Here is a 27,763-nt window from a genome sequence, read left to right as displayed (position 1 = left end):
AAAACCTTTGCGCTGCATCCGGAGTAACAGGACATTCAGGATGAGTAAGGTTATAGTACGGGCCACCTCCTATCGAGATCAATGAGGGGGAATTAGGGCATTACATCTCAAAGTCATGTCTCCAGGGAAGTAGGGGAGGCCAGCTTTGAATCAGCATCTCCAGTTAAAGGAGGCAGGGGGAGGCACACCCTTGTTGAGGCTAGTAAGAACCTCTGAAGTTAGGGAACAAACCCCACCAGTTGGTGGGGTTGAAGTTTCAACGGTCATCTCCCACAGTAGACTAGACCTATCGAATTGCTCATGAACCTCAGAATCTCGACATTTACTGTTAGTAATATGCCATTCCTGGACATCCATAAGGTTGCGCAGATTTAAGTGACACATCGGTTTCTTTTCTGTACCCAGTGGTGGGTTCAACTGAAAGTTATAAACCGGCCAAAGTGATCCCTGCTGGGTCCCTCTAACAGCAATAGTTGGGGTGGGTAAACGATGATCTTTTCTCAAAATTTTGTTATTTCTTTGGACGTTTCTGTCGGTAGTTGAAGTGCAAGCTTGACAGGGATGCTCGTCATCTTCCACCTTTCCTCGGCCGATCGAAAACACGCGTTTGCGACATAGTGGAGATGCGGAACACTTAATTCATAATATTCAAACATTTTGTAGCTGATTTAAGTGTAACCAGAAACATAATCACAACACTCTGCTCAATATTGGAACATATCGTTTTCCCGGCAAAAGATTTTCAGATGATACACTATAAACGACAGTTGTGACTAGACTGCTGGACTTATTGATTACTCGAGCGATGTCATTTTGATATCTACGGAGTTCTGAATATCTGAGGAGATAAGCAGTGTCTTGTTTACCCGCGTATCAGCTAGCCGGTTAGGGAGCTGACAATTGTCTCGTTTTTAAATTATCACCTCTCATATCTCAGATTACTGGCTATCCAAGATGTGCCTCATAGTGTGTCTTCCAATATATCTACATAATTTCACTATGTAAAATTTCACAGTATAACGAACACATTTAATCCACACATAAAACGCAAGAGTATAAATATTTACTGATTAATCACAAGTTCCAATAAAAACAATCATAAGGCCTTCTAATTCCGTAACAAATTCGAATCACTTGCAACTCTTTGGAAATGTAAATGTAACGGTTCATTTGGTTTGCTAATCCACCTAAGTGTTTTTACATCTCTCATCAGAATCAGCAATTCAAGTTCCGTTCGGATCTTAAAAACAATTCCCTTCAACCCGAATGAATCAATTGGAATATTTTTAATTTACTTACAGCAGCAAACCAATATAGTTTTATTAACTAATCATTATAACAATTAATAAATTTAATACTTTAATCTGTTAAGCATTTAAATCGTTGAAGAATGTCTTATTATAAAATAATTGTTTAAGTATTAAATATATATATATATATATATTTATATATATATATAATATATATATATATATTCTATGTTCAATGTGTTACTAAAGGCCTTTTATTTCCTCCTTTATATATACAGGGTGTGTAAAATGTCTGGAATCGCCTTATTTTTTTACCTTAGCTAATAACATTTCAAAAACCTTTCAAAAGTTTATGCTGTTATCATAAATACGTTTTTATACAATAACAAACACAAGCATACATTGGGGGGACGACCCGTGAGGAGTGTCATGTAAATTTCAAATGCAACCGTAGGTCAATATGCATTTCCTAAAGGTATATACTATCGAAGGTTATTTATTACTATACGTAATCCCACAAACCACACTTCAAAAGCTTCCATCATAACTTTATTCAAAATTGCGACATGTAAAAACAGATCGTTTCTAAGCTATTTAACGTCCCACCATTTTGTGATAAATAACTATTTTCAAGTACGGTTTTGCGGAATTATGTTCTAAAAAACTTTAAAATGCCTATTGAACTACCCATGCATTTAAAAGTTCTATGACATTGAAAATCAGTGTGATGGTTTTTGCATGAAAACAGTGTTAACTGTTTAATGTACCAGTATCTAAAACCGATCTTAGAACTTAGAATAAAGTATTGTTGGCTTACTTAATAATATGTACGTATATTTCCTAAATATTCTAAGAGTTAAGAACAGTATAACCTATTATTTTATATGTTTCTACAATATACGTACCAATATGAATGTGTTTTTTTTTTTTTCAGAGAAGGTCGTAAGCAGAAACGTAAGTTTCTGCAGACCCCGCAATATGGCGAGCGCCCTCTGGGAAGGCTTTCAGTGAAAATATAAGGTGTGTTTCATGCGCATTGTTACATTGGCATAACATAAAACTTCAAATGTTTATTCAATATTTCTTAATCCTTCTATTTTAGAGTCAATGCAATATATTACATCTTTGTGTATTTCGTACTGTTTCCTTAGTGTTAAAGTATATACTGTCACCGTTAATTTTGTAGGTTCTTCGTTTATTAGTAAGGGAATAAGTCTTAAACCTATTTAGGTTAATACACTTCACCCTTTCTTTAATAATTTAAAGAAATATTTTCCTTTATCTTCTTTTCATTATTTAATATTTTGTACATGGCATATCCAGCTTTTCATTTAATTTTTGTTGTTGCGGCTAGATGCAACTAAGCTTTCGCTCAGGCAGATTGGCATGTTGGTTATCTTGAAATATTATTACATTATTACTGTATTACTCAATTCATTTGTGTTTTATTTCTGTTTATAAGCTGCTCCATACATATTTAGGGCTATTTGAAGTAAAAAAGATTATACATAATCATATACTCGTATATTATATTATAATATAATAACAGTGTGTATGATATATATAAACAGCTGGAATCAACGTTATTTATGCACGCATTCATTAAAAATTCTGTTCTTTTAGCTTTATTTTGCATGCCCTCATGGGCCACTGACTTGTGCGAGGTTCCTTATGAAACAGAATAATGAGGCGAGTGCATTCGGTAAATGGTCTGATAAAAAGTCCATCGGTCACAGACAGGATTGGAACTTGCACGAATTTCAAACTCAGACTGAAAGTACAACGTCTTAGATCGCTCGGTCATCGGCACTCTTAATTTCTGCCTATTCTGCCTTTACTCAAGTATTAAAATAAAATTGACCTGAAATTTTTAGTACAGATCTTTTTTAATTTTGAATTACCTCCGGTTCACGTTCCTCTCAATGCAGCATCTGGAATGTGTCAGAAAACTGACTCCTGGAATATGGAATAATGTACGTCTGAAGAGATCCAAATATGTCGAAGAAGTCCAAAATGAACCGTTTTCATCGTTTCGATATCAGAGACACATAAATATGGAGTAATCTAGGTTAAAAGGTATCCGCGCACTAAGAGGAGGAGAACTGGAGCTAAAAGTAACATGCACATTTAATCGTTTCGATATCAGAGACACATAAATATAGAGTAATCTAGGTTAAAAGGTATCCGCGCACTAAGAGGAAGGGGAACTGGAGCTAAAATTAACATGCACATTGAATCAACCCTTCTCACCATAGCTAGGTTATGTGTGGAAATATCTGGCTAACGTATAGAACTATATGCCTGCAGCAATGTTCACCTTGCAATAAGTGATGTTGCAAGTTCAAGCAATAATAGTTCAAGCGGTACTGCAAGTATGTGTATTAACACGCGCTGTTACTCATGCGTGTAAATGTTACCACAAATGTTACACACACAACCATATATTACACGTTTATAGTAATATATTTAATGAGTACATTTACTTCATTAAATTTACACAATTTATAAATTTTAAAAAAATACTCCAATAATATATTTTTCATTTTTTTTAGGCCTGTTGATTTGATCCTTAAGGACGAAAGGCCTTTCGGAAATGGAAAATATACTAATGGAGTGTTTGTTTTAAAATGTATAAATAATTTCCAAGAAGAAAAGCGTGTCTAGAATGTAAATATATGCAATATTTAATTCTTTCAGTCAGTGGCGTAGCGAAGGGGGGGTCCGGGGGGTTCGGACCCCCCCCCCCGAAAGTTTAAGACATACTAAAAAATAAAGCATGGAGCAGGAGAAAAAAGGAGAGTTATCATTACTCTTGTCTACAAACATTAAATTGATTGATTTAATAGATTAAAGTGACCGTTGTTAAAAATATAATTGTCCTTTTGTTTAAACCATAAAATATCAAACGATAGGTTTGGGCTCGGCCTTTCGGAGAGTGTAGTGTAATCACGGTATTTCTATAGGGCGCGGTCACGTGACGTCGCAAAGTAACCTGAACCGTAACACGGCGAACAGTTGAAATTAGCGACCACTTCTTTCAAATTCGCCTTAGGGACGTAAAATGACTGCTTATAATTAAGTTACGACGTTGATTTAAGGTGTCATGAAACTGTAGACGTGTATATAATTATCGAAAAAAATATAAAACATCACTTTCGGTCGGAAAATACACTTGAAAAAACTCTACTGATTAGAACTTCAACTAATTTGGACTTCAGTTATAGAGGTAAACGTGGTGTTTTCGAGTGATTTAGGACGAAGATTTTTGTTATCATTAAACTTTACACTGTACCTATATAATTATCGTGACAAAAATCACTTCCGGTCGGTAAATACCGAAGAAAAGCTCTCTACAGATTCAAGTTTTAACGATTTTAGATTTCACTGGTTGAGTGGTTGAGGTAAAAGTGGTACTTAGAATTATGTTAATACCTAAAATCAATGTCCTAACAGGTAGTCGAGTACAGTTTAATAATAACAAAAAATCGTCGTCCTAACTCAATCAAAAATACCACGTTTACCTCAATAACTGAAGTCCGAAGTAGTTGAAGTTCTAATCATTAGAGTTTTTCAGGTGTATTTTATTTCCGACCGAAAGTGATTTTCTTTCCCGATAATTATATACTCGTCTACATCTATCAGTGAAATCCAAAGTAGCCGAACTTCTAATCAGTATATCAGAGTTTTTCCGGTGCATTTTCCGACCGTTAGTTTGATCTGTACCCGAGCAACGCTCGAAAATTGCCCTCCTTTTCTAAAGGGTTTTCGGCCGTCAGTAGCCCAATGTCCCCGAAGGGGTGTTTCATTTTCTCCACAGAATATAGTTGTGTCAATTATACGCTTGAGTGAAGCTCTGTTTTGTTCTTTTTCTTTCTTATCCAGTGAATCCAACTTCACTTTGGTGCCTTCTACTCGGTCAGAATCGAACTTCGTAAAGTTTCTGTACCTATACAAAAAAATTTGTGGTACTAGAGTTGCTGTGAGAGTTGAATTTACCTATTAGATCTTTCCACTTTCTACATGGCGTAGTTACTAAAGCTCCATATTTTTGGTATTTACCTTTTATCAGTGAACTCAATGGCAAATAACACACAAAACGTCCCCCGGATCCCCCGGATTCGGACCCCCCCCGAACGAAATTTCTGGCTACGCTACTGCTTTCAGTATATCATGCTGTATTTCTGTCAACTAATGTACTATATTTCATACATATTTTTACTTAATCTACCAAAGTGGCTATCATACATGTATTATGAATTTTCAGTAAATTTTTGTTTCCCCTTGACCAATGTCATGTGGGATATTAAGCAACATAAAATGTGCCAAATATGTATTTACGGCAAATTATGGGGCTTTAAATTCCCCTCTAACGTCTACTTCAATCTATGAGGTACTAAAATAAAGCAGAATTTTATTTTATTTTACAAAATGAACAGCGACTCTTTTGGTTCATGCTTTAGGAAAAGTATTGCAGCAAACGCATTCTAATACCTTTGGAAAATAATTATTATCATACAATTAAATGGCTATACTTAACTATAGATGATATAGATGGTACTTTACTTAGATGAGTAAGTTTACTATTTTTATAAACTAAAAACAGCATGAAAATATTAAATTTTAAGAATTAATTATCAACACATTAATTACTATTCAATCGTGACACAGAGGAATTTATACAAAAGTAAAAGTTATTATCAACGATGATCAATTAAACATTATAGTACACGTATTTATTTATGTCTATTTCTTAAGTAACTGGTAAATTTTAACCAGACTTTTTTTTAACTTGAATTCAAACACTATAAATCATCATACTCTTGTCATGACAAACCTCATGATGTTAACTTTTTCTAATAATTGTTAATAACATTTCAATTAAAACAATGTAATCTGAAATCTGGAAAGGTACTAATTTTCGTAGTTGTTTCAAAACATTGTATGTATAACTTTCTGCCATGACGTGAATTCTCCATACCATCCATTAATTGAAGGCTACTAGATACATACTTATCTTATTACATGTTTTCAGAGAGCTCAATCTTGACATACTTAATATGTGTTTGTCTTAGCGCAACGTAAGTTCATATGTAAATATTTGTAAAACAAAAAAATACAGCTTTATTAAATAGGTGATTTTATATGGTATAATACAAAATTCTATTCAAAAAAGGCGTAAAAATTAATTATTTCTATTTGTTGTAGAAAAATTCAATTGAAGAAAAACTCCGTATAAACGTCTAATAAATTACAGAACTATATATATATATATATATATATATATATATATATATATATATATTATACATTATATATATTATAGTAAATTCACCCTATATTTAAATTGTCTAGACTTATGTGTATATATATATATATATATATATATATATATATATATATATATAGCAATTTAAATATAAGCTGAATTACTCAAAACCAATACTAAACCATTTTTTGCATGTTTTGTTAAGGCAGTGGATTTAATTTAAGTATATAGAGTTACACAGTACGCGATTACCAACCCAAAACAAATGTTTCTGTATTTAACCCGAATGTAAGGTCTACATACAACCTATAAATAAACACAAACTAAACTTAATTAAAATAGATTCATCAAAGTCATCCAAAGGTATTGTAGAACGTATTAATAAAATCGTTTTTGTTAAATGGATGTAGTAAAATGACCTTTAATTTTATTATTAATAGTGTTAAATCTCTACATTGTTACTCTTCTTTCTGGAAGTAGAACTATGGTATATGTAAAATTTTACAGGTGTAATTAAAAGGTATTGAAAAACTTCTTAGTTATTATTTTACAGCCTGTTTTTGAGGTTATAAACAATGAGTTACTAAATGTTTTAGAATTGTTTCTGACAAATCAATAACAACATAACAAAACTGTAAAATGTTTGGATCAGTACTGATAATACGTGTATTTTTTAAATTATACATCACCTATAATTTCTCGACAGTTCATATTGAGAGCATAAAGGTGATTAATGTTTATATTGAGTATGTGGCGATAATACCAAAATTGCCGCTAGTATAAATTTAGGCTTTTTTGATATGTCATCATCGCGTCAACAACCTTTCTTTACCAAGCAATAGATTGAGGAAAGGGCTTTACTGATAAACAGTACTGAGTCCCCACCCTCCGGACACACCATAGCCAAGACACAGGTGCAACAACAGCCAACAAATGGCATGTGCTGTCAGACTGATGAGAGATACGATATTCAGCACAGCATCTACACTAACTGATTACATGCTGTACCTCTTCGTGTCGGTTTATCAAGTCAAGTTGATTACGTCACATAATAACTAATCTCACAGCATCTACACTAACTGATTACATGCTGTACCTCTTCGAGTCAGTTTATCAAGTTGATTACGTCATATAATAACTAATCTCACAGCATCTACACTAACTGATTACATGCTGTACCTTTTCGAGTCAGTTTATCAAGTTGATTAGGTCACATAATAACTAATCTCACAGCATCTACACTAACTGATTACATGCTGTACCTCTTCGTGTCAGTTTATCAAGTTGATTACCTCACATAATAATTAATCTCACAGCAATTGCACTAACTGATTAAATGCTGTACCTTTTCGAGTCAGTTTATCAAGCTGGTTACCTCACATAATAACTAATCTCTCAGCATCTACACTAACTGATTACATGCTGTACCTCTTCGAGTCAGTTTATCAAGTTGATTACGTCACATAATAACTAATCTCACAGCATCTACACTAACTGATTACACGCTGTACCTCTTCGAGTCAGTTTATCAAGTTGATTACGTCACATAATAACTAATCTCACAGCATCTACACTAACTGATTACATGCTGTACCTCTTCGAGTCAGTTTATCAAGCTGGTTACCTCACATAATAACTAATCTCACAGCAATTACACTAACTGATTACATGCTGTACCTCTTCGAGTCAGTTTATCAAGCTGGTTACCTCACATAATAACTAATCTCACAGCAATTACACAAACTGATTACATGCTGTACCTCTTCGAGTCAGTTTATCAAGCTGGTTACCTCACATAATAACTAATCTCACAGCAATTACACTAACTGATTACATGCTGTTCCTCTTCGAGTCAGTTTATCAAGCTGGTTACCTCATAATAATAACTACTCACACTTACACTCACATTAATTACACTAACTGATTACATGCTGTACCTCTTCGAGTCAGTTTATCAAGCTGGTTACCTCACATAATAACTAATCTCACAGCATCTACACTAACTGATTACATGCTGTACCTCTTCGAGTCAGTTTATCAAGTTTGATTACGTCACATAATAACTAATCTCACAGCATCTACACTAACTGATTACACGCTGTACCTTTTCGAGTCAGTTTATCAAGCTGGTTACCTCACATAATAATTAATCTCACAGCAATTGCACTAACTGATTACATGCTGTACCTCTTCGAGTCAGTTTATCAAGTTGATTACGTCACATAATAACTAATCTCACAGCATCTACACTAACTGATTACACGCTGTACCTCTTCGAGTCAGTTTATCAATTTGATTTACGTCACATAATAACTAATCTCACAGCATCTACACTAAACTGATTACATGCTGTACCTCTTCGAGTCAGTTTTATCAAGCTGGTTACCTCACATAATAATTAATCTCACAGCAATTGCACTAACTGATTAAATGCTGTACCTTTTCGAGTCAGTTTATCAAGCTGGTTACCTCACATAATAATTAATCTCACAGCAATTGCACTAACTGATTACATGCTGTACCTCTTCGAGTCAGTTTATCAAGTTGATTACGTCACATAATAACTAATCTCACAGCATTCCACACTAACTGATTACATGCTGTACCTCTTCGTGTCAGTTTATCAAGCTGGTTACCTCACATAATAACAACTAATCTCACAGCAATTACACTAACTGATTACATGCTGTACCTCTTCGAGTCAATTTATCAAGCTGGTTACCGCACATAATAACTAATCTCACAGCAATTACACTAACTGATTACATGCTGTACCTCTTCGAGTCAGTTTATCAAGCTGGTTACCTCACATAATAACTACTCTCTCCACATTAATTACACTAACTGATTACATGCTGTACCTCTTCGAGTCAGTTTATCAAGCTGGTTACCTCACATAATAACTAATCTCACAGCAATTACACCAAATGATTACATGCTGTACCTCTTTCGAGTCAGTTTATCAAGCTGGTTACCTCACATAATAACTAATCTCACAGCAATTACACTAACTGATTACATGCTGTACCTCTTCGAGTCAGTTTTATCAAGCTGGTTACCTCACATAATAACTACTCTCACATTAATTACACTAACTGATTACATGCTGTACCTCTTCGAGTCAGTTTATCAAGCTGGTTTACCTCACATAATAACTAATCTCACAGCATCTACACTAACTGATTACATGCTGTACCTCTTCGAGTCAGTTTTATCAAGTTGATTACGTCACATAATAACTAATCTCACAGCATCTACACTAACTGATTACACGCTGTACCTTTTCGAGTCAGTTTATCAAGCTGGTTACCTCACATAATAATTAATCTCACAGCAATTGCACTAACTGATTACATGCTGTACCTCTTCGAGTCAGTTTTATCAAGTTGATTACGTCACATAATAACTAATCTCACAGCATCCACACTAACTGATTACATGCTGTACCTCTTCGTGTCAGTTTATCAAGCTGGTTTACCACCTCACATAATAACTACTCTCACACATTAATTACACTAACTGATTACATGCTGTACCTCTTCGAGTCAGTTTATCAAGCTGGTTACCTCACATAATAACTAATCTCACAGCATCTACACTAACTGATTACATGCTGTACCTCTTCGAGTCAGTTATCAAGTTTGATTACGTCACATAATAACTAATCTCACAGCATCTACACTAACTGATTACACGCTGTACCTTTTCGAGTCAGTTTATCAAGCTGGTTACCTCACATAATAATTTAATCTCACAGCAATTGCACTAACTGATTACATGCTGTACCTCTTCGAGTCAGTTTATCAAGTTGATTACGTCACATAATAACTAATCTCACAGCATCTACACTAACTGATTACACGCTGTACCTCTTCGAGTCAGTTTATCAAGTTGATTACGTCACATAATAACTAAATCTCACAGCATCTACACTAACTGATTACATGCTGTACCTCTTCGAGTCAGTTTATCAAGCTGGTTACCTCACATAATAATTAATCTCACAGCAATTGCACTAACTGATTAAATGCTGTACCTTTTCGAGTCAGTTTATCAAGCTGGTTACCTCACATAATAATTAATCTCACAGCAATTGCACTAACTGATTACATGCTGTACCTCTTCGAGTCAGTTTATCAAGTTGATTACGTCACATAATAACTAATCTCACAGCATCCACACTAACTGATTACATGCTGTACCTCTTCGTGTCAGTTTATCAAGCTGGTTACCTCACATAATAACTAATCTCACAGCAATTACACTAACTGATTACATGCTGTACCTCTTCGAGTCAATTTATCAACCTGGTTACCTCACATAATAACTAATCTCACAGCAATTACACTAACTGATTACATGCTGTACCTCTTCGAGTTCAGTTTATCAAGCTGGTTACCTCACATAATAACTACTCTCACATTAATTACACTAACTGATTACATGCTGTACCTCTTCGAGTCAGTTTATCAAGCTGGTTACCTCACATAATAACTAATCTCACAGCAATTACACTAACTGATTACATGCTGTACCTCTTCGAGTCAGTTTATCAAGCTGGTTACCTCACATAATAACTAATCTCCCAGCAATTACACTAACTGATTACATGCTGTACCTCTTCGAGTCAGTTTATCAAGCTGGTTACCTCACATAATAACTACTCTCACAGCAATTACACCAAATGATTACATGCTGTACCTCTTCGAGTCAGTTTATCAAGCTGGTTACCTCACATAATAACTAATCTCACAGCAATTACACTAACTGATTACATGCTGTACCTCTTCGAGTCAGTTTATCAAGCTGGTTACCTCACATAATAACTACTCTCACATTAATTACACTAACTGATTACATGCTGTACCTCTTCGAGTCAGTTTATCAAGCTGGTTACCTCACATAATAACTAATCTCACAGCATCTACACTAACTGATTACATGCTGTACCTCTTCGAGTCAGTTTATCAAGTTGATTACGTCACATAATAACTAATCTCACAGCATCTACACTAACTGATTACACGCTGTACCTTTTCGAGTCAGTTTATCAAGCTGGTTACCTCACATAATAATTAATCTCACAGCAATTGCACTAACTGATTACATGCTGTACCTCTTCGAGTCAGTTTATCAAGTTGATTACGTCACATAATAACTAATCTCACAGCATCCACACTAACTGATTACATGCTGTACCTCTTCGTGTCAGTTTATCAAGCTGGTTACCTCACATAATTTTTAATCTCACAGCAATTACACTAACTGATTACATGCTGTACCTCTTCGAGTCAGTTTATCAAGCTGGTTACCTCACATAATAACTAATCTCACAGCAATTACACTAACTGATTACATGCTGTACCTCTTCGAGTCAGTTTATCAAGCTGGTTACCTCACATAATAACTACTCTCACAGCAATTACACTAACTGATTACATGCTGTACCTCTTCGAGTCAGTTTATCAAGCTGGTTACCTCACATAATAACTAATCTCACAGCAATTACACTAACTGATTACATGCTGTACCTCTTCGAGTCAGTTTATCAAGCTGGTTACCTCACATAATAACTAATCTCACAGCAATTACACTAACTGATTACATGCTGTACCTCTTCGAGTCAGTTTATCAAGCTGGTTACCTCACATAATAACTAATCTCACAGCATGTACACTAACTGATTACATGCTGTACCTCTTCGTGTCAGTTTATCAAGCTGGTTACCTCACATAATAAATAATATTTTGCCTTGTAAGGGATTGGGTCAGAATATCATGGGTTTATATCACTCACTGCGGATGTGTTGGAACAATAGTATTTTTATCAACTATGAATAGTTCTCTTAAAATGTGTTACACGTGTTGGTTTTCTTTCCACTACGAATATTATACTTGTGGATGTGTTACAATAATTATTATTCTCTCCACTATGAATCTTGAGCTGCACGAGTTTTTTCTTAACAAAATTTAGATTTCCCATATCGGGTAACTCGCACACTGTGGAAAGCATAAACTTTTTGGACGTAAAGTAATCAAATTGTGTGCGTTATTCAAACATCCTTCTTCACATCTTCGAAATGGGAGATTGTTAAGTAATTCATGTTTCAATTCAACCCATCTTGCCATTTCTCTTCCATATCTTATACCCAACTTTCTTCCTCACTCTTTTTTCTTTATGTTTTTGGTTTTATATCGGTATTTAACATTAATTTAAGGGTCCCTTAATATCCAAAATGTATTTTACATATACGATTTCTGATAACAGCCAGTAAGTAGACATAAAGGATTAGCCACTGGACGTGTTTTGCTCGAAATGTGGCCAGATTGTCTAGTTTGCTAGTATTTCTAGACCATTTAGGGTTAGTATGCTAAGCCATTTATTCCATCTACACCAAATATAAGGTATATACACTCTTTTACAAATAGCGATTAAGCTACTTGACCAAAAACGTCATCGGGGATACCTGGCCTCAGGAATTAAAAATTACACTAAAACAGTTTTGTTACAGCTTTCTCATGTGCCCTCAAATATAGTACCATGTAAGGTACGGTATTCTACTGAAATAAGCCCATAGGGTGGGGATAATTTGAGAATACAGCGGTTAAAATAATATATGAAATGAAATGAAATGAAATGAAATATGCCTTTATTCAAGAGGCGGAGTTAGGGCTATTTAGCCCTCTCTACCACTCAACCTCAACCATAATATACTCAATGTTGACTGAAGATTATATACCATTAATATTCTAACTTATCCAAATTGCGATACACTTTTGACTAGGCGTTGTATACTGCAAGGATATACCAAACATAAAAAAAAACATATACAAATAGATCAATGATTTTTACTCATATTATATTCCAATGCCTTATTTTGTGGCCTCTGAACTGGAACTTGGAATAAATTTTAAATCAGTTTTGCATAACTAGAGAATAGATCACTATACTGTTTATACTAAGTTATGTCATAACACTGTCACATGTTTACCACACCACATCAATAACAACGATATAAATCATGACATTGCATATGAAACGTGGTTTATTTTAAAAAATAAAATGATCTCAAAAATAAAAATAATATCTAAATTATACAACTTGGTAGTGTTAACCTGAGATTACTTAAGTAACAGCACAAAGAACCGTATAGTCACAAATTTTATTAAAACTTTAATGAAATTTTCTCGGAACTTAAATTATATAAAACAAAATAACACAATTTCCACTATGTATAGTTCTCCTAACCTACTAAACGTAATGGGTAAAATTGACTTTAATATTATTTTGAATGTTCTAAAAATGTTATTAGTATTTTATTTTAAATTATTCTCTTCTGCACCTGTTAATATAACAAGCCTAAAACACTATTATTTTTACTTTATTTTTTCAATTGAAAGTAACTATTTTCGTTTTCTTCTGATTTATAATTTATCAATGATAGGCTACATTTTGCTTTACATATAATAGTTATTATTCTACCCGATAGGATGTGTACAAGTTTGTTCTTTGATACTGTAAACATTTCTGTTTGTAAATTTAAACCTTAAAAATAATATTATAAAGGAGAACATAACTATGTGAATAATTTAATGCGAGAGAGCCGAGAAGTTACCGAGATACTTGCTAGAAGAGGCCGTTTCTCAGACTCAAGTGTCGGCCATAGAGCGCCGGCGCATTTTATCTCTCACGGAAATGCCCTCTTAACCCAGATATGCCTGAATTATTTTTTTTTAATTTTTTTTAATTCTACAGTTTTTTTATACTATAAATGTATTCTTCAACACATTTTAACAATAATTGTAAAAAATTTCATCGTCGTTTAGTAAATAATGGGTGGCCTATATATAGGACAGTAGGAAAAATATGAGTGAAATGCTAAAATATTCCAAAAATGCTTTTTATTTTAGAAGGGTTACATTTACATTGGATATATATGTTTTATGTACTTAATTCAACTGTGTTTTTAACAAAGATATATAAAAACAAGCTTAAATAAAATTTTTAGTAAGTGCATTTGTAGTTTATGGCTTTGTGTGGTAATCAATAAAACATTTAGTATGAAGACCAACATCACACTTTTGGCATCTGGTAGTGCACTTGGCATGGCAATGCCACATCTCGTTTGCTTTTCCTGAGGAACAACAAGGTGGTCCAATCTGTCAAACCTGGAGTCCACTTTTGATTGTTTCGATGGGCCGTCCAGCCTTTGACGCGCACCCTTTACCAAATGTTTTCTAGCAGGTTACAGGCAAGTCTGCGTCTGAAAGACAAGTGGTCAAGGTTCCCTCCCGCATGGCGGTGAAGTTGCCAGGCATTTTGTTCTGCACTGTCAATGCAGTCACAGATCAGAGGGAAATACCACTTCTTACCTCTGATTTGGATTCGGTACAGGCTCATATTTTGATCGCACCGGTCCCACTCCGCCCATTTTTTTGTTGTACTGGTGTATGAGGTTTGGTTGAGGGGATGAAAGCATGTTTCTTGGCTTTAAAGTGAAAAGCGTTTTACCTGATGTATGGGTTTGTACACCAACAGCATTTGAAACAACAGTGACAATACTGTTGTCATTCCATCTTGCAATAATTAAATTTTCATCACATACTTTTTCGTATTCAAAAGTTCCCCTTTCTTTCTTTTTCAAATCTTTACTATCAGTCAGTGGGCACTTTGCTATTCTGTTCTCTCTCACCGTACCAATAGCTCTTATATTCTTTTGGGACAGTTTCTCAAACAAAGGTAGACCAGAAAAAAAATTATCAAAATACAAGAAGTACGGGAAATCACCATTCTTCTTCAGAACATCACAGTACTGCAAAACAACACTGGCACCAAGGCCCAAGTGTTCATACTGAGGGTCCAAGGTGTGCTGCTCCCTTGGTAGGGGTCTTTCCAAACTACATAGCCATTGGGTGTAGCACCAACCCAAATTTTGTAACCATAGCGAATAGGTTTGTTTCTGATGAATTGTTTCAAACCATGCCTCCCAAAATATGGGACCATAGACTCATCAACTGAGTGGTGTTCCTCATGTGGTGCGTAATCAAAAAATGTTTTGTTCAATGCATCAAACAATGGACGTACTTTTGCATACTTGTCATCAGCATTGAGGTTGTCATTATCACAAAACATGCAAATTTGACATAATAAACTCAAATCTGTCTCTAGAAAATTGCATTTACAACTAATTCATTGCGAGTGTCCAAAAGCTGTTTCCCAAAAACATTCGTCTTCGAGGTAATGGAACATAACCACTCAACAACAATACTCCTATGAAACATTTCATTTCATCGACAGTTACATCACCTAAACGGTTATGTAATGCCGCATAACGATTTGTTTTCTCAACTAATAAATCTACAATATCATCATCGAAAATACAGAAAAACTGTTCCATTGGTGTTAATTTTTTGTTGTACTTCCTGTCTATTACTCCAAATAGTATCATCTAGTTTTAGGTCCTCTTTGACCCATTTGTACTGCTTTTTAGTGAATGGCTTACTAACCTTTTTTGCTGGTTTCTCTTCAGTGAAATTCTGAATTCGTCTTACTTTTTTATTTGGTGGCTGTGCTATGTCCATCTTCGCTGAACTAGAGGGTAAGGTTGGTTGTGATAAAGAAGGATCCTCTTCATCTTTGTTGTCACTCAGTTCAAATTCTTGGGAAACTTCAGCCGGGGCCAATAGTTGGTTTCTGGAAGATGATGGATTGAAGTCATGTCCTCATCCCCAGAATCCTCATCAGTGACATCATCATTTGCATTGATTGGTGGCTGAATATATACGCCAATTTCTTCATCAGGTGGCACTTGGATCTCTTCATCTTCTAGCATCGTCAAAATTTCATGAAGGTTCAAGTTCCTAAAAAAAAATTCAAAGTACGATAAATAACAAGGTTTTTCAGAATTTTTTATAAAATAACTGTAAAAAAATTGTATTGATGCTTAAAACAAAAAGTTTAACCCAATTACTAAGTCACGACTTGAAATACAAGGGTCGAAACTCATTTGAGAGTGGGAAGCATTATTGTTGTACATATGCCTACTGGACTACATGTAGGACGGGCCAATTCCAAACATAAACCTATAAACGGTCTGAATTTAGAACGGTCACATTTCAAGATAAATGTAATAACTAGTTAGTTCAGTTTATTAGGAAATGTACTTAAATAGGTTTAAAACTACGAAAATAATAGTATTGTACTTACTTTTCGCACATGGCGCAGAGCTCATGAAGTTGATTGGAAATCCTAAATTTGTAAACTAGTCTAAAGAAACAAACTAGTTGAAGCATTCACTTGATTGTTGCTCAGATGCATTCAGTAGCTCTTACTGAAGACAGCAACCACCCTGCCACCTGTTGGAAAAAGCTGAAACTACTTCAGAAGTAAGCTTTATGGAGAACACACTACAGTGTCCTAAATATAGGTCACTAGGCATATCTGGGTTAAGTTAGTAGTAAAAATAACACAAACAACTAAATTATACTTGTCCTCGTGCTTAAGCAGTTTTTCCAGTGGCTTTATTATCGTGTCTTTGACAGTACGAGTGAGGGAAGTTTTAAAATAGGTTTCATAATTTTTATTCCTCTAAACATAATTGATTATAAGGTTCTTTTATGTTTTATTTTAGTACAGAGAAAACTCTTATTAGTTAGCGAAATTATTAATCGCCCAACCCTTATTGATATTTTGTTAATACACTATTTCGGTGTTCATGAGTGTTTCGCGTCACACTATTATACAATACTAAGGTCTGGCTGTATTAGTCACCTACGTTATTTTTAGCCCCATTGTAATAATGTTTCAAATATTTTTATGGCATTATTTGTGTGTGTATAGTTTTTGAGGATATTCAGTTTTAAATAAATATCATTTCACACTAAACCCTTTAAAGTTATGGTTTAAATATTAAAAATAAAATTTAAAACTATTAACTTTTGAAAGCTTACTTATAAAAGATATCCGAATTTTATAGTATAAAAAGCGCAAGCATGTAAATACATTTTACCCCTCTTCATGTAGAGTAAATCTGTAGGTCATGTCAATAAAACCTTACACAAATCCTTTTGAATTTCCAGCCAATATACGTTTCAAATTACTGTATTATAGTATAATAGGATAACCTATCACATTTAATCTTATTTATGATGCTCTATAACTGCTGTTGCTTGTTTCGATATATAACGGAAAACATATTGCTATGAAACTTATCACAATATCATTAATACTTATAATACTGTATGTATGGGTAAGAGTAGAGTACTCGTACACAAGTCTCCATACGTTAGTAGACCTCCCGGTGAATGGGCCGTAACATGGGCTCTTATGGGAGGGAGAAATTCCCTCATGTGCGGGAGAAATTCCCTCCTAACACTCTTATCCTATCAAAATTTTCTAGATTCTATCGAATTATCGTGTTTTTCGTTAAAATCGGTGATTTGGGGTGTCAAAATCGGTGATTTGGTGGGTCCTCACACTCTTGTGCTCTTGAGGGAGAAACGAGGGACGGAGGGAATTCCAATATGGCAGCGCCCATGGCGCGCGTTGGCGGGAACAAAAAACAATATGGCGGCGCCCATGAGACGTGATAACAAAAAATCCAATATGGCGACGCCCATAACCCACGTGATCAAAAAAATCCAATATGGCGGCGCCCATGTAACCTTTTTTTCTGTCAACATAACCTCACTTTTTCTTGGCGGGAACCAAGAAACCAAGCACCAAGCAAAACCCCTAAGGTTTAAGAGCATATTCAAAGTTTAAAGACACGTTTTCTCTCTAATCCTTTTAAAATGTACCTCTCTTAAGTTTAATTAATTATTTGTTATTAAAGTTATATTAAACATTATATATTGCAAATAAACTAAGTGGTTTGCAGTATCTAAATCCTAATTTTATTACTGTTTTGTTTGTGCAATTAGTTTAATAAAACTGTTTTTAAATATTTCGTGTCTCGTTATCAGTTTATCTCAGTCACACACATTTCTCACGTGGGGCAAATAAAACAGGATGCGTAATTTCAGTTAGTTAAAATATGGCTTACATTTTGCAAAATATTATTTAGGTACATTATTTTCAGGGATAAAACCGAAACTTTTAATGTTTTATCAGATAAAAGGACAGTATATAACTAATCAACAAAAGATAGCATCAAATTATAAAAAACCCTGCAGTATTTATCGTATTGTTCGCTTTTTTCTGGTCGTTGATACACAGATAACCACAAAATGGCTCTACTCCAATATCATCTCACCTGTATAAGCGGACTTATATTATTAGTACTTTTAGTTTCAAACGTGTTGGATAAAGTTGGCTCTCCACATAGAAACTAAATTTTTCGAAATTTTACCAGTGTCAACAATGTTTTCATGCTGTGTGATCCGGAAAAAGTAAATTATATTCATATTTTAAATTGTTTAACTACATTTTAAAGCATAACTTAGTGGAGGGTATTAGATACAGTATAATGTATATTGCAACATACTTTACATTACAATATATTACAAACTGAAGAATAGCAACCATTAGAATTCAAGGGGTGTTACAACGTGACATGTTTACGACCATTATTTCATGTGTTTTACGACCCTCCAACAATTTACAAGAGTTTTTACGCAAAGAATGATAATAAATATTGTTTGTGAGTAAAAATATGTGCATGTTTTAAATACCACGTTTGATTGCTAATCGTATTCAACACATCTTTTTATGTTGTAGATATTTATCGGATCTTAGGGTCTTATCAAACAGAATAAGGGGATACAGTATGAGATTAATTGTAGCAGTACCGTTGACTGCATTACTCAATAATTCAGTATCCCAGGGTAAATTTCCATTCTTAGAGCCTTAAACATTCAAAAGTTATACCGGTATTTAAGAAGGACCCCAAGAATTCATCAGAAATTATAGACCGATATCCATTCTTCCTGCATTAACTGAATTCCATGAAATTCATGGCATATTGATTAAATTCCTTGAGAAGCATCAGATTATTTCGCCAACTAAATTCGGAATTTTAAGGAATGAATCTACTAATGATACCATAAATGCCTTCTTTGTTGCTGCAATCACGGCTCTGGATCGGGGGGAATGTACGTCTGGGATCTTTGGCGATCTGAGTCGAGCTTTTGACACTGTAAACCATCACCTTCTTCTAAGAAAATTGGAGGCCTATGGTGCGAGGAGTTTCATTGCAATGGTTTCACTCCTATCTCTCTAGTAGAACCCAATGTGTTGAGGTGGTGAATTCTTTGGGCAAATCATGTTCTAGTTTAATTACTATAACCTCTGGCGCTCCTCAAGGCTCTATAATAGGTCCTCTTTTGTTTCATCCACATGCAAATGATCTTAACACCCACTTAAAGGATCACTTGGTGCAATACGCTGATGATTCAAGTGTTGATGTGCGATCAAATACTACTCAATTAGTCAATTACTTGATGTTTCTCTACAATGAGTATTACTGAATCTGGGTTTGTAGTTCAAAAGACACAGTCTGTCTCTAAACTTTATTATTATTAGATTAAACAAGCATGCTTTATATTGGACCACATAGAACTTCGACTGAGATTCTAAACTCTTCCACTGTGTATAATGGGGCTGCAGGTTTTGAATCTGATTGCATTCTTTTCTTAGGGATGCACATAGATAATGACTTTACCTGGAAAATTCACATTGATCTGCTGTTTGCTTAACAGTTTCATTTTTTCTCTTAGATATTTATCTGGATACTGAAATAAATCTATTCTTAAAATGGTTTATTATTGTTATTTTTTCCACTGATATCATATGGTATTCTCTTCTGGGGAATTTCATCGTCATCACTTTCAACCGGGTTTTTATACTGCGGAAAATGGTTGTGAAGGTGAGTTGTGGTATTGGGAACTGGCATACTTGCCAAGAAGTATTCCCTCGTGAAAATTTCCTTACCCTTCCATCCTTGTTCATATACTCGTTGTGTGTGTGTTTACTTTTAAAAACCTGTCATCCTTTCCAGTACATATGCATCTTTATTCCAAATGATTCAAAACCTGTCTTATGGTTCCAAAGCATCTCTATGAATTCTTTAAAAAAACAACACATATCTTGGGACAAAATATTCTAATGCTCAACCAAACTATATATAAACTAGTGAAAATCTCTAAATATTTAAAACAAGAATAAATAATTATCTCATGAACAGAGTATGTTGCACCTTAGATAAATTCTTCAGAGGCTTGTCTCTGACGGTGTAAAGTTTATTATTTGTATTTTAGAGACATGTTAAGTTATTTTTTGGGATCAAAATAAATTTGAAACAACAAATATAAATAATATTATATTTAATATAGATTTTATAAATATTATACGTATATGAATATTACAATGTTGCATGCAGTGTTGATGATCAATAAAAAACATCTTTTTATTTGATTTCATTTGACTGATAAAAAGTGCAACGGTCACAGACAGGATTTGAACCTGCGCTATCTCTAACTGAGTCCCAAAGTCAAACGACTCATCATCTTGTTCTATTAATTTTTCCTCCGTTTATAGGACCACTACGTGGTATTTATAACATACTCATATCTTTGTTTTAAGTAAATAGATTAATACCACGGATATAAGTACAACTGACCTTTAAGTTTCATTATAATATTAATTACTTGACTTTTATTATTTGTGTTCTACTTGCGTTCACTGTAAAATCCCAAACAGACTTTAAATCAAACATGTAAAAACATTCTTTACAAAATCCACAGAATGCATCTATTCCTCCTTATTTGTACAAGACATAAACCGATACAACGGACTATCGAAGGAACCTGAGAACATATCAAAAGTCTTTAAAAAGATTTTATTGGGAGTCAGAACCACACAAATTTTGTCCTGTCGGGTTCTTAATAATTGGAATTTAAGATGTCCAGTTTTGGTTGACAATAAATTCATTAAATTTTGGAAAATTTAAATAGAAACCACTAATAAATAAACAGGAAATATTATCAATACATATAAATTGTAATGTCTTCTATTTAAGAATAAACATATTTTAAGGACGGAGATAAGCACAAAATAAATGTAAGACAACGTAGGACGGTATAAGACTTTTATTTGTCTGAACATACTTCCGTTAGTAACGGCAATTTGTTCTAAATTGGATAAGGAATCGACCAAGGATTCAGCGATATAATATAATTTCCTACCAGGTATTGAAACCGCCTGCCATCCCACAACATATTTTACTCAGGATTGTTTGTGCTAGAAATTCTGCTTGTAACTATTCACTATTTCTTAGAGAACGTATTTCTTGACGTTTTCTAAAAATTGTATTAATACAAAATGTGAAAGATTTCCTTTATTACGGTTGTCAATCAGCATTCGTTAGGTCTAATAGTTATTTATTTTACTTTGCATGGTTACTTTTTAATATCTAATTTTCTTGAAATACATACATTTGTTTCCTTGATAAATATATATCTTATTGATAAATAATTTAATAAGACCTATTCTGAAATAGGTTTCTTCATTTTTAAACTTTGTTGCTTCAGGATCTCATTATCATTTTTTATTTTAAAGACATTAACTGAAAGTTGTCAGAAAGTACATTTCACCGTATCCGAGTTAAAGTTCGAATCCATGGTCAAACAAGCCTTAACTTACTATTATGCAAATCACTTAGTGGATTTAGGCCAAAACATACACTCTATTTTCATTATGTATTATCTTATTTTTTATCTTTAATTTCTACCACTGTCCTTCTGAAGTGTCTGTATTGTTAAACCTCATAATTGCGGTTCTTCTATTGGAGAAGATCCCGAAGTCAAAAAAATCTTGTATAACTTTTTTCCTGGGAGAGGTAACGAGTATAAACATGCCGTCATCGCTAAACCTATCTTACAAGAACATTCTTGCAACCATCCGATATCGGGATCATTGTAAAAGGAATAAAGTAATAAAGCTAAACAACGGCAACCTAATCTAGCATAGGGTACAGATGGCCTCTTAATGGAGGGAAACCTGATTACGAGGTTTAGAGTTCATCTTCTAGAACAGTTCTTAGCGAAAGTCTACGAGATTACCGTACAGCAGTTCAAGCAAGTCCCGTGCTATTTAGCCTGCACCAATATAGTACTGACTAGGTATTATGTCGATCAACGGACAGTGAAACTATCTGATAGCTAAGCTCCCTTTATTGACCCTTACTGGAAAGAACTTACACGAAAGTTCTTATGTGAATGCCTTATAACTATCAGTTCTATTACATCTCAGCTGGCTTCCTGTGTACACCGATTTTGAGTACAGGAGACACGTTGACGAATGAGTAGTTTCTTGGAACCGAACCAGCTTCTATCATATGTAATTGTTTATAAGCCAGTAAGAAATGGTTCAGAGAAAAGCTCTGTTGCCGGTTTATCTATAAGGCACCAACTCATAGTTCACGTACTGACAATTGAGTATAAGTAAAGGCTTTTTAAAAGAGGTCATCTATCTTATTACCGGATACGGTCATTTCATGAAACACTTGCACATTTAGTACTTACTAAAGAAGATCCTAGGAGTAGGAAACTACTAAACACATTATCTCGGATTTTGAGAGGCTTGACGGTATGAAGAAAACCGTATTTGGAACCTCACTGGTGATAAATTGGGTAGTATTGGACAGAAATGGATAGCTCGTCGAAGATACACTTGCCAGAAGACTAATAATAAATTCTAGGGTGTGGAATGAGCGTAGATTGTCGTGTTGGAAACTTGGAATCCTTATGCTGCCTTTTAGATATAGTTTGGCTTACTTTACAAAGAAAACTAAATATTTATTTCCAACATTTACATACATGTTTACAATAAATGAAAACTTAGGAAGTCACTGACCAAAATCAAGTAGCTGGTCAGTGTAACAGATAAACAATACATAAATAAACAGTTTATAGCTTATAGCTTGCTCTCATTAAAAAAAACTAAAAAGTTAACAGACTGCTTTCCGCGAAGTCTGCACAAGAATACAAATAAAACTACAACCAATATAAAGACGTATAGCACACTTTTATACATCATAGAGTGATTATTATAAACTAATTAGACATTGTAAAGAATAAATCACTGTTTTGAAAGAAATACAAATATACAATCTTGTATACTAAAATCATAAATAATTTTCCAAAAAATTTATAAAGAATAAAAACTGTTTTGAAAAAAAAATACAAATATACAATCTTATGTACTAAAATCATAAATTTAACGAAAAATGTAAAAACAAATATATAAAAATGACTGAAAATTTAATTAATGTATCACATAAAATAACTTACAAATATTAGAAAATTCACATGCATACACATACTTGCATACGATAGAACATCCACCCACTCTAAAACAAACATTCACACACACAAACTACTATGATTATGATAGTTCAACTACTTCAAAAACAAAGAGTAGTCAATGAATGTTTTACAGTGGCTTAATATTTACTTTACGTTGCAGGCTATGGACTGTGGTGCTATCTGGGAAGCTAAGATTACTGCACTCAACGTGGCACACTGGTAATGCGATGGATCTTGTCAAAGTGATCTTACTTGGAGCCCCCGGCGTGGGAAAAACCTCGATCATACAGGTAAAACAATGTGGTTGACTCAATAATATATATATATATATATATATATATATATATATATATATATATATATATATATATATATATATCGTTAGGTGTAGTGCAATCGCTGGAAACACTACTTTGTCGAGATTTGTTATTTATTCATTTGCTTTCCTTGTATTAGTATTTTACTTCCTTCGTGGTAACCGGTGAGCGACAGAGATAGTAGGATGTATTACAGTAAGTACTCCGAGAGTACGAGTGATATCAGACAACAATAAATACACATCCTCTCTCTGCGCCAAGAGGACTCCAGAAATAAGAATATTGTTTTTCCTTGTGTGCTAGCAACGCTTTCCTTAGAGCCTGGAGCTCCTCAGTATTGTCCGCTTTCAACGCCTGACTTCTTCATATGTATGGCCTGATTTCGTATTCAACTCCACCTTCAGGTCCTTAACTCTAGGTTAATACCTTTAAAGGTCATTTTCTACAGTTTCGAGTTTAGTCATTGTGTCCTTCAAATTATTGCCACTTGCCTAATGCAACTGCCTCCAGGACCAGATCTGTCGGTATGTTCACCTACGCTTTTGTTGTTCGACCTAGAAGAGCTCTCTGAGACATAAGTTTTGCAACTCCCAGTCTCCCTCGTTACGAGCTATTTCTTAATACACTATCATTCTTCACTGTGTCACTCTCGCATTTATTCTACTACCAAATAAACATTTTCGATTAGGTCAACAAAAGTGGTTAAAAAGAGAATAATTCGATATAAGAAAAGAACCATCTAAAAAAGTATTACTACAGTTGAACAAGACTAAACATGGCATAAGGTTATCAGAGCTGGGCGATAAGCACTAGGAACTTTATCGGAGCATCGATAAGCATAAGAACACCGATAACGACTGAAAGTATTTTACTCATGTTGCTTAACCATTGTACAGTTTGTTCATTACAACATTTATGTCGATACTTGTTTATATGTCATAATATATCCAGCCAAATATACATAAAAGACTTATCGTACCAAAAAAGCATCAAGTCGTATCTAACTTGTACATTTTCGCTATACTCTGCGTCGAAACACCTTCCACAAATACACTCTTGAAATGCTTTGGTCTCACTGTAAGGAACCATACTCAGTCAACATAATGGTGTTAAACCGAAAATAAATTTATGCTTTATAATCTCACTTAGCGTAAACTTTCTATTGAGGTCACCACTTGTGGTTTAAAAATCTGTATTTTTCACAGATTAGATTAGTGTTTTACAAAACCTTTTTCACTGACAATCTTTGGCTTTAGTTACGTTTTGGCTAAAAACTAAATCAGAGATTTATTTAATACAGTGATTGCTGAGAATTCTCTCCAAATTAAACCGAAACACCGCTTTCTACGTATTCCAATGGAGGCTAAATTCAACTAAATTTTTCATTTCATTTCCAGTGCACTTCAATCACTGTGATCACTTCAATAATGATTATTATTGTTAAACTACCTGGAAGTACCTTTATACCTTCTAATTAGACCAAATAAAAGTACTACTTCAACTCTTTGATTTGAAATAAACAGATTTTTCTCTAACCTTAGGTTTACAGGAAAGAGTAATTTCCAAAGCTAAAATATATATAAACTCAATGGAAAAATAGGTAATTATCTGAGAAACCCAGACACAATTTTATCTAAATATATACATGAATATATTTTTTAGCAACGGTGAAAACCGCAAAATAATGATGATCACCAATATTTTTTATGAATAACTGTTTTCCGTTTAATCAAGTCCTTTATAACGAGTTTTAGGGAGTTGGGAGTTATTCCAAGGTCCCAAACTCCCAGGCAAGAATAAAAAACTAGCTTTTGTCTCCCTAAACATTAGTGCAAATGCGCGCGCACTCACACATATGTCCCGGTAGATCTATAACTTTTTGTAATTCTATGTTAATGGAAATTGAGTGTGTGTGTTTTTGTTTGTGTGTGTACATATGTATGTTTTAAACGATATCTCAGAACCATTTGGAGCAAATAACATGGAACTTGTCATTTATATTAAGATGATTAAAGGGAAAGTTAAAACATTTAATAATCTTTATCAAGTTTTATTAAACAATGGGGCCATTTAAAAGTATTCCATTTTTACATAAAAAAATGTTATTCCTACTTAGAATTGTAAGATTAATTATTTGTTTAGAATCTCATTCCAAAACTATCAATAGCCAGTTTTGTTTAAATCAGATAATAAATAAAATAATTACATCAATTGTAGCTAGTTAATGTTCATGCTTTCTTGCATGTAGAAATTATATTCTTAAGTATAAGTCCTAATTGTTAGTTTTTATTGGTTTTTGCATTACAACAGTGTTTTGAAATAAAATGAAAGAGTTATACACATAAGAAATTTAATTTATGAATCAAATTTCCATTATGATTTAAAGTAACAAGAACTGCTCAATGTGACGCCCTCTTTCAACAATGTAAGCTTCAGTTCGGTGGTGTAAGGAATTTCTTCGTCTTTCCAAGATCCCAGGAGGAGGTCTGTAGTTGCTATAGCGTCTTCCTTGCACCTGCCACTGAAATTATTTATATCTACAAATTCTACTTGTTGAGATTGTAGTTATCATTAACTAAAGTAGCACTAATTTTTAAAATATATCTTAGAAATGACATTAGCAATACAATTATTTCACTAGTTTACAGTTGTTTTGATTATTAAGTTGAAAAGAACTGTTAAAGTTGCGAATACCAATAAATAACGAATAAGTAGGACTTGAACTTAACAATATACTTTCCAAATTTAAGAAAATATAAACACTCACAAACTGAAATTGATGTAAATAGTTTATTTCTTAATTAGTTTTAGTATTGTTAACTTTGTAATTCAATTTCCCATGAATAATTTTTCTTTTAAATTTTATACGTTTAACGGTTTTTAGGCTGACAAAGTTTATAAAATCTAAGATACCACCATTTATAAATGGAAAGTGGTAACAGATATTTGGATTTTTGTACTAAACGAAGTAAGAAGGGCATATGTTCGTATGAACATTTTGCTGTTTTTTGTGTTTACTATCATCCTGAAGTTGTGCCATCCTCTCGGGAAACACCCTGTATTATATGAGGTTTCTAGGCCACGTTTGGAACAGGTAGAAACCCAATTCAAAACCCCTTTCTAAAGAACCACGAAAAATCCACCGATTTTAATATAAATTACATTACCTGCTTCCATGAAAAATTCTTTTTAAATCTTCTAAATGAACCGATATTCTTAATTGCATAAAAATTCTATTTAGATTCAATAACAATTTAGTTACAAATGATGGATAGTATATTGTAACATTCGTAGGAATTTGTAAATGTTTAAATTATAAGTTAAACACATGGTAATGTATCTGTAAAACCATTTCCCCAGGATTCTATAAATGTTCAAAAATAATACATGACCAATAAATAATACATTCTAATAAAAAGTATATAAATATGTTCATTATAGTAAATATTTACATCTTTTAAACTTATGTATAACGTGACACGAATACTAATTATATAATATATAGTGGTATTTAATGTAAGCACTAAAAATGCATAAAAAATCAATGAACTGCAAATAAATAAACCATGTAACATGGTGTGTCCTTCATACTGATTTGTGTAATTATAACTACCCTCTAAACGTTAG

At 33.6% G+C, this 27,763-nt stretch overlaps 2 protein-coding genes across 2 annotated transcripts in view; one reads left to right on the top strand and one right to left on the bottom strand.

Moving 5' to 3' along the window:
- Positions 1–2,181: 2,181 nt before the first annotated feature.
- LOC124368750 (ras-like protein family member 10B) overlaps positions 2,182–27,763 on the top strand; it is a 32,718-nt gene continuing 7,136 nt past the window's right edge. The window contains exons 1-2 of the mRNA XM_046826094.1: positions 2,182–2,270; positions 23,980–24,109. Coding sequence (XP_046682050.1) covers positions 24,047–24,109 — 63 coding nt within the window. The 5' untranslated portion in view covers positions 2,182–2,270; positions 23,980–24,046. The remainder of the gene's footprint in view (positions 2,271–23,979; positions 24,110–27,763) is intronic.
- Positions 15,742–16,915, bottom strand: LOC124368751 (piggyBac transposable element-derived protein 2-like). Its single transcript, XM_046826095.1, has 2 exons — positions 16,723–16,915; positions 15,742–16,376 (listed from the first exon to the last, which is right to left on the bottom strand). Exons 1-2 carry the CDS (start codon positions 16,806–16,808, stop codon positions 16,163–16,165), a joined length of 300 nt encoding a protein of 99 aa, XP_046682051.1. The 5' UTR covers positions 16,809–16,915; the 3' UTR covers positions 15,742–16,162.

The sequence above is a fragment of the Homalodisca vitripennis genome, chromosome X, assembly GCF_021130785.1.
Source record: "Homalodisca vitripennis isolate AUS2020 chromosome X, UT_GWSS_2.1, whole genome shotgun sequence".
Classification (NCBI taxonomy): Eukaryota; Metazoa; Arthropoda; class Insecta; order Hemiptera; family Cicadellidae; genus Homalodisca; species Homalodisca vitripennis.
This window is presented reverse-complemented; position numbering and strand designations above follow the sequence as displayed.

Excerpts from the sequence above, each read along its gene's own strand:
- LOC124368751 (XM_046826095.1), bottom strand. The coding sequence starts at position 16,808 with ATGCTTCAACTAGTTTGTTTCTTTAGACTAGTTTACAAATTTAGGATT. Across the intron at positions 16,377-16,722 it reads CTCTGCGCCATGTGCGAAAA|GAACTTGAACCTTCATGAAA; the intron begins GTAAGTACAATA and ends ATTTTTTTTTAG.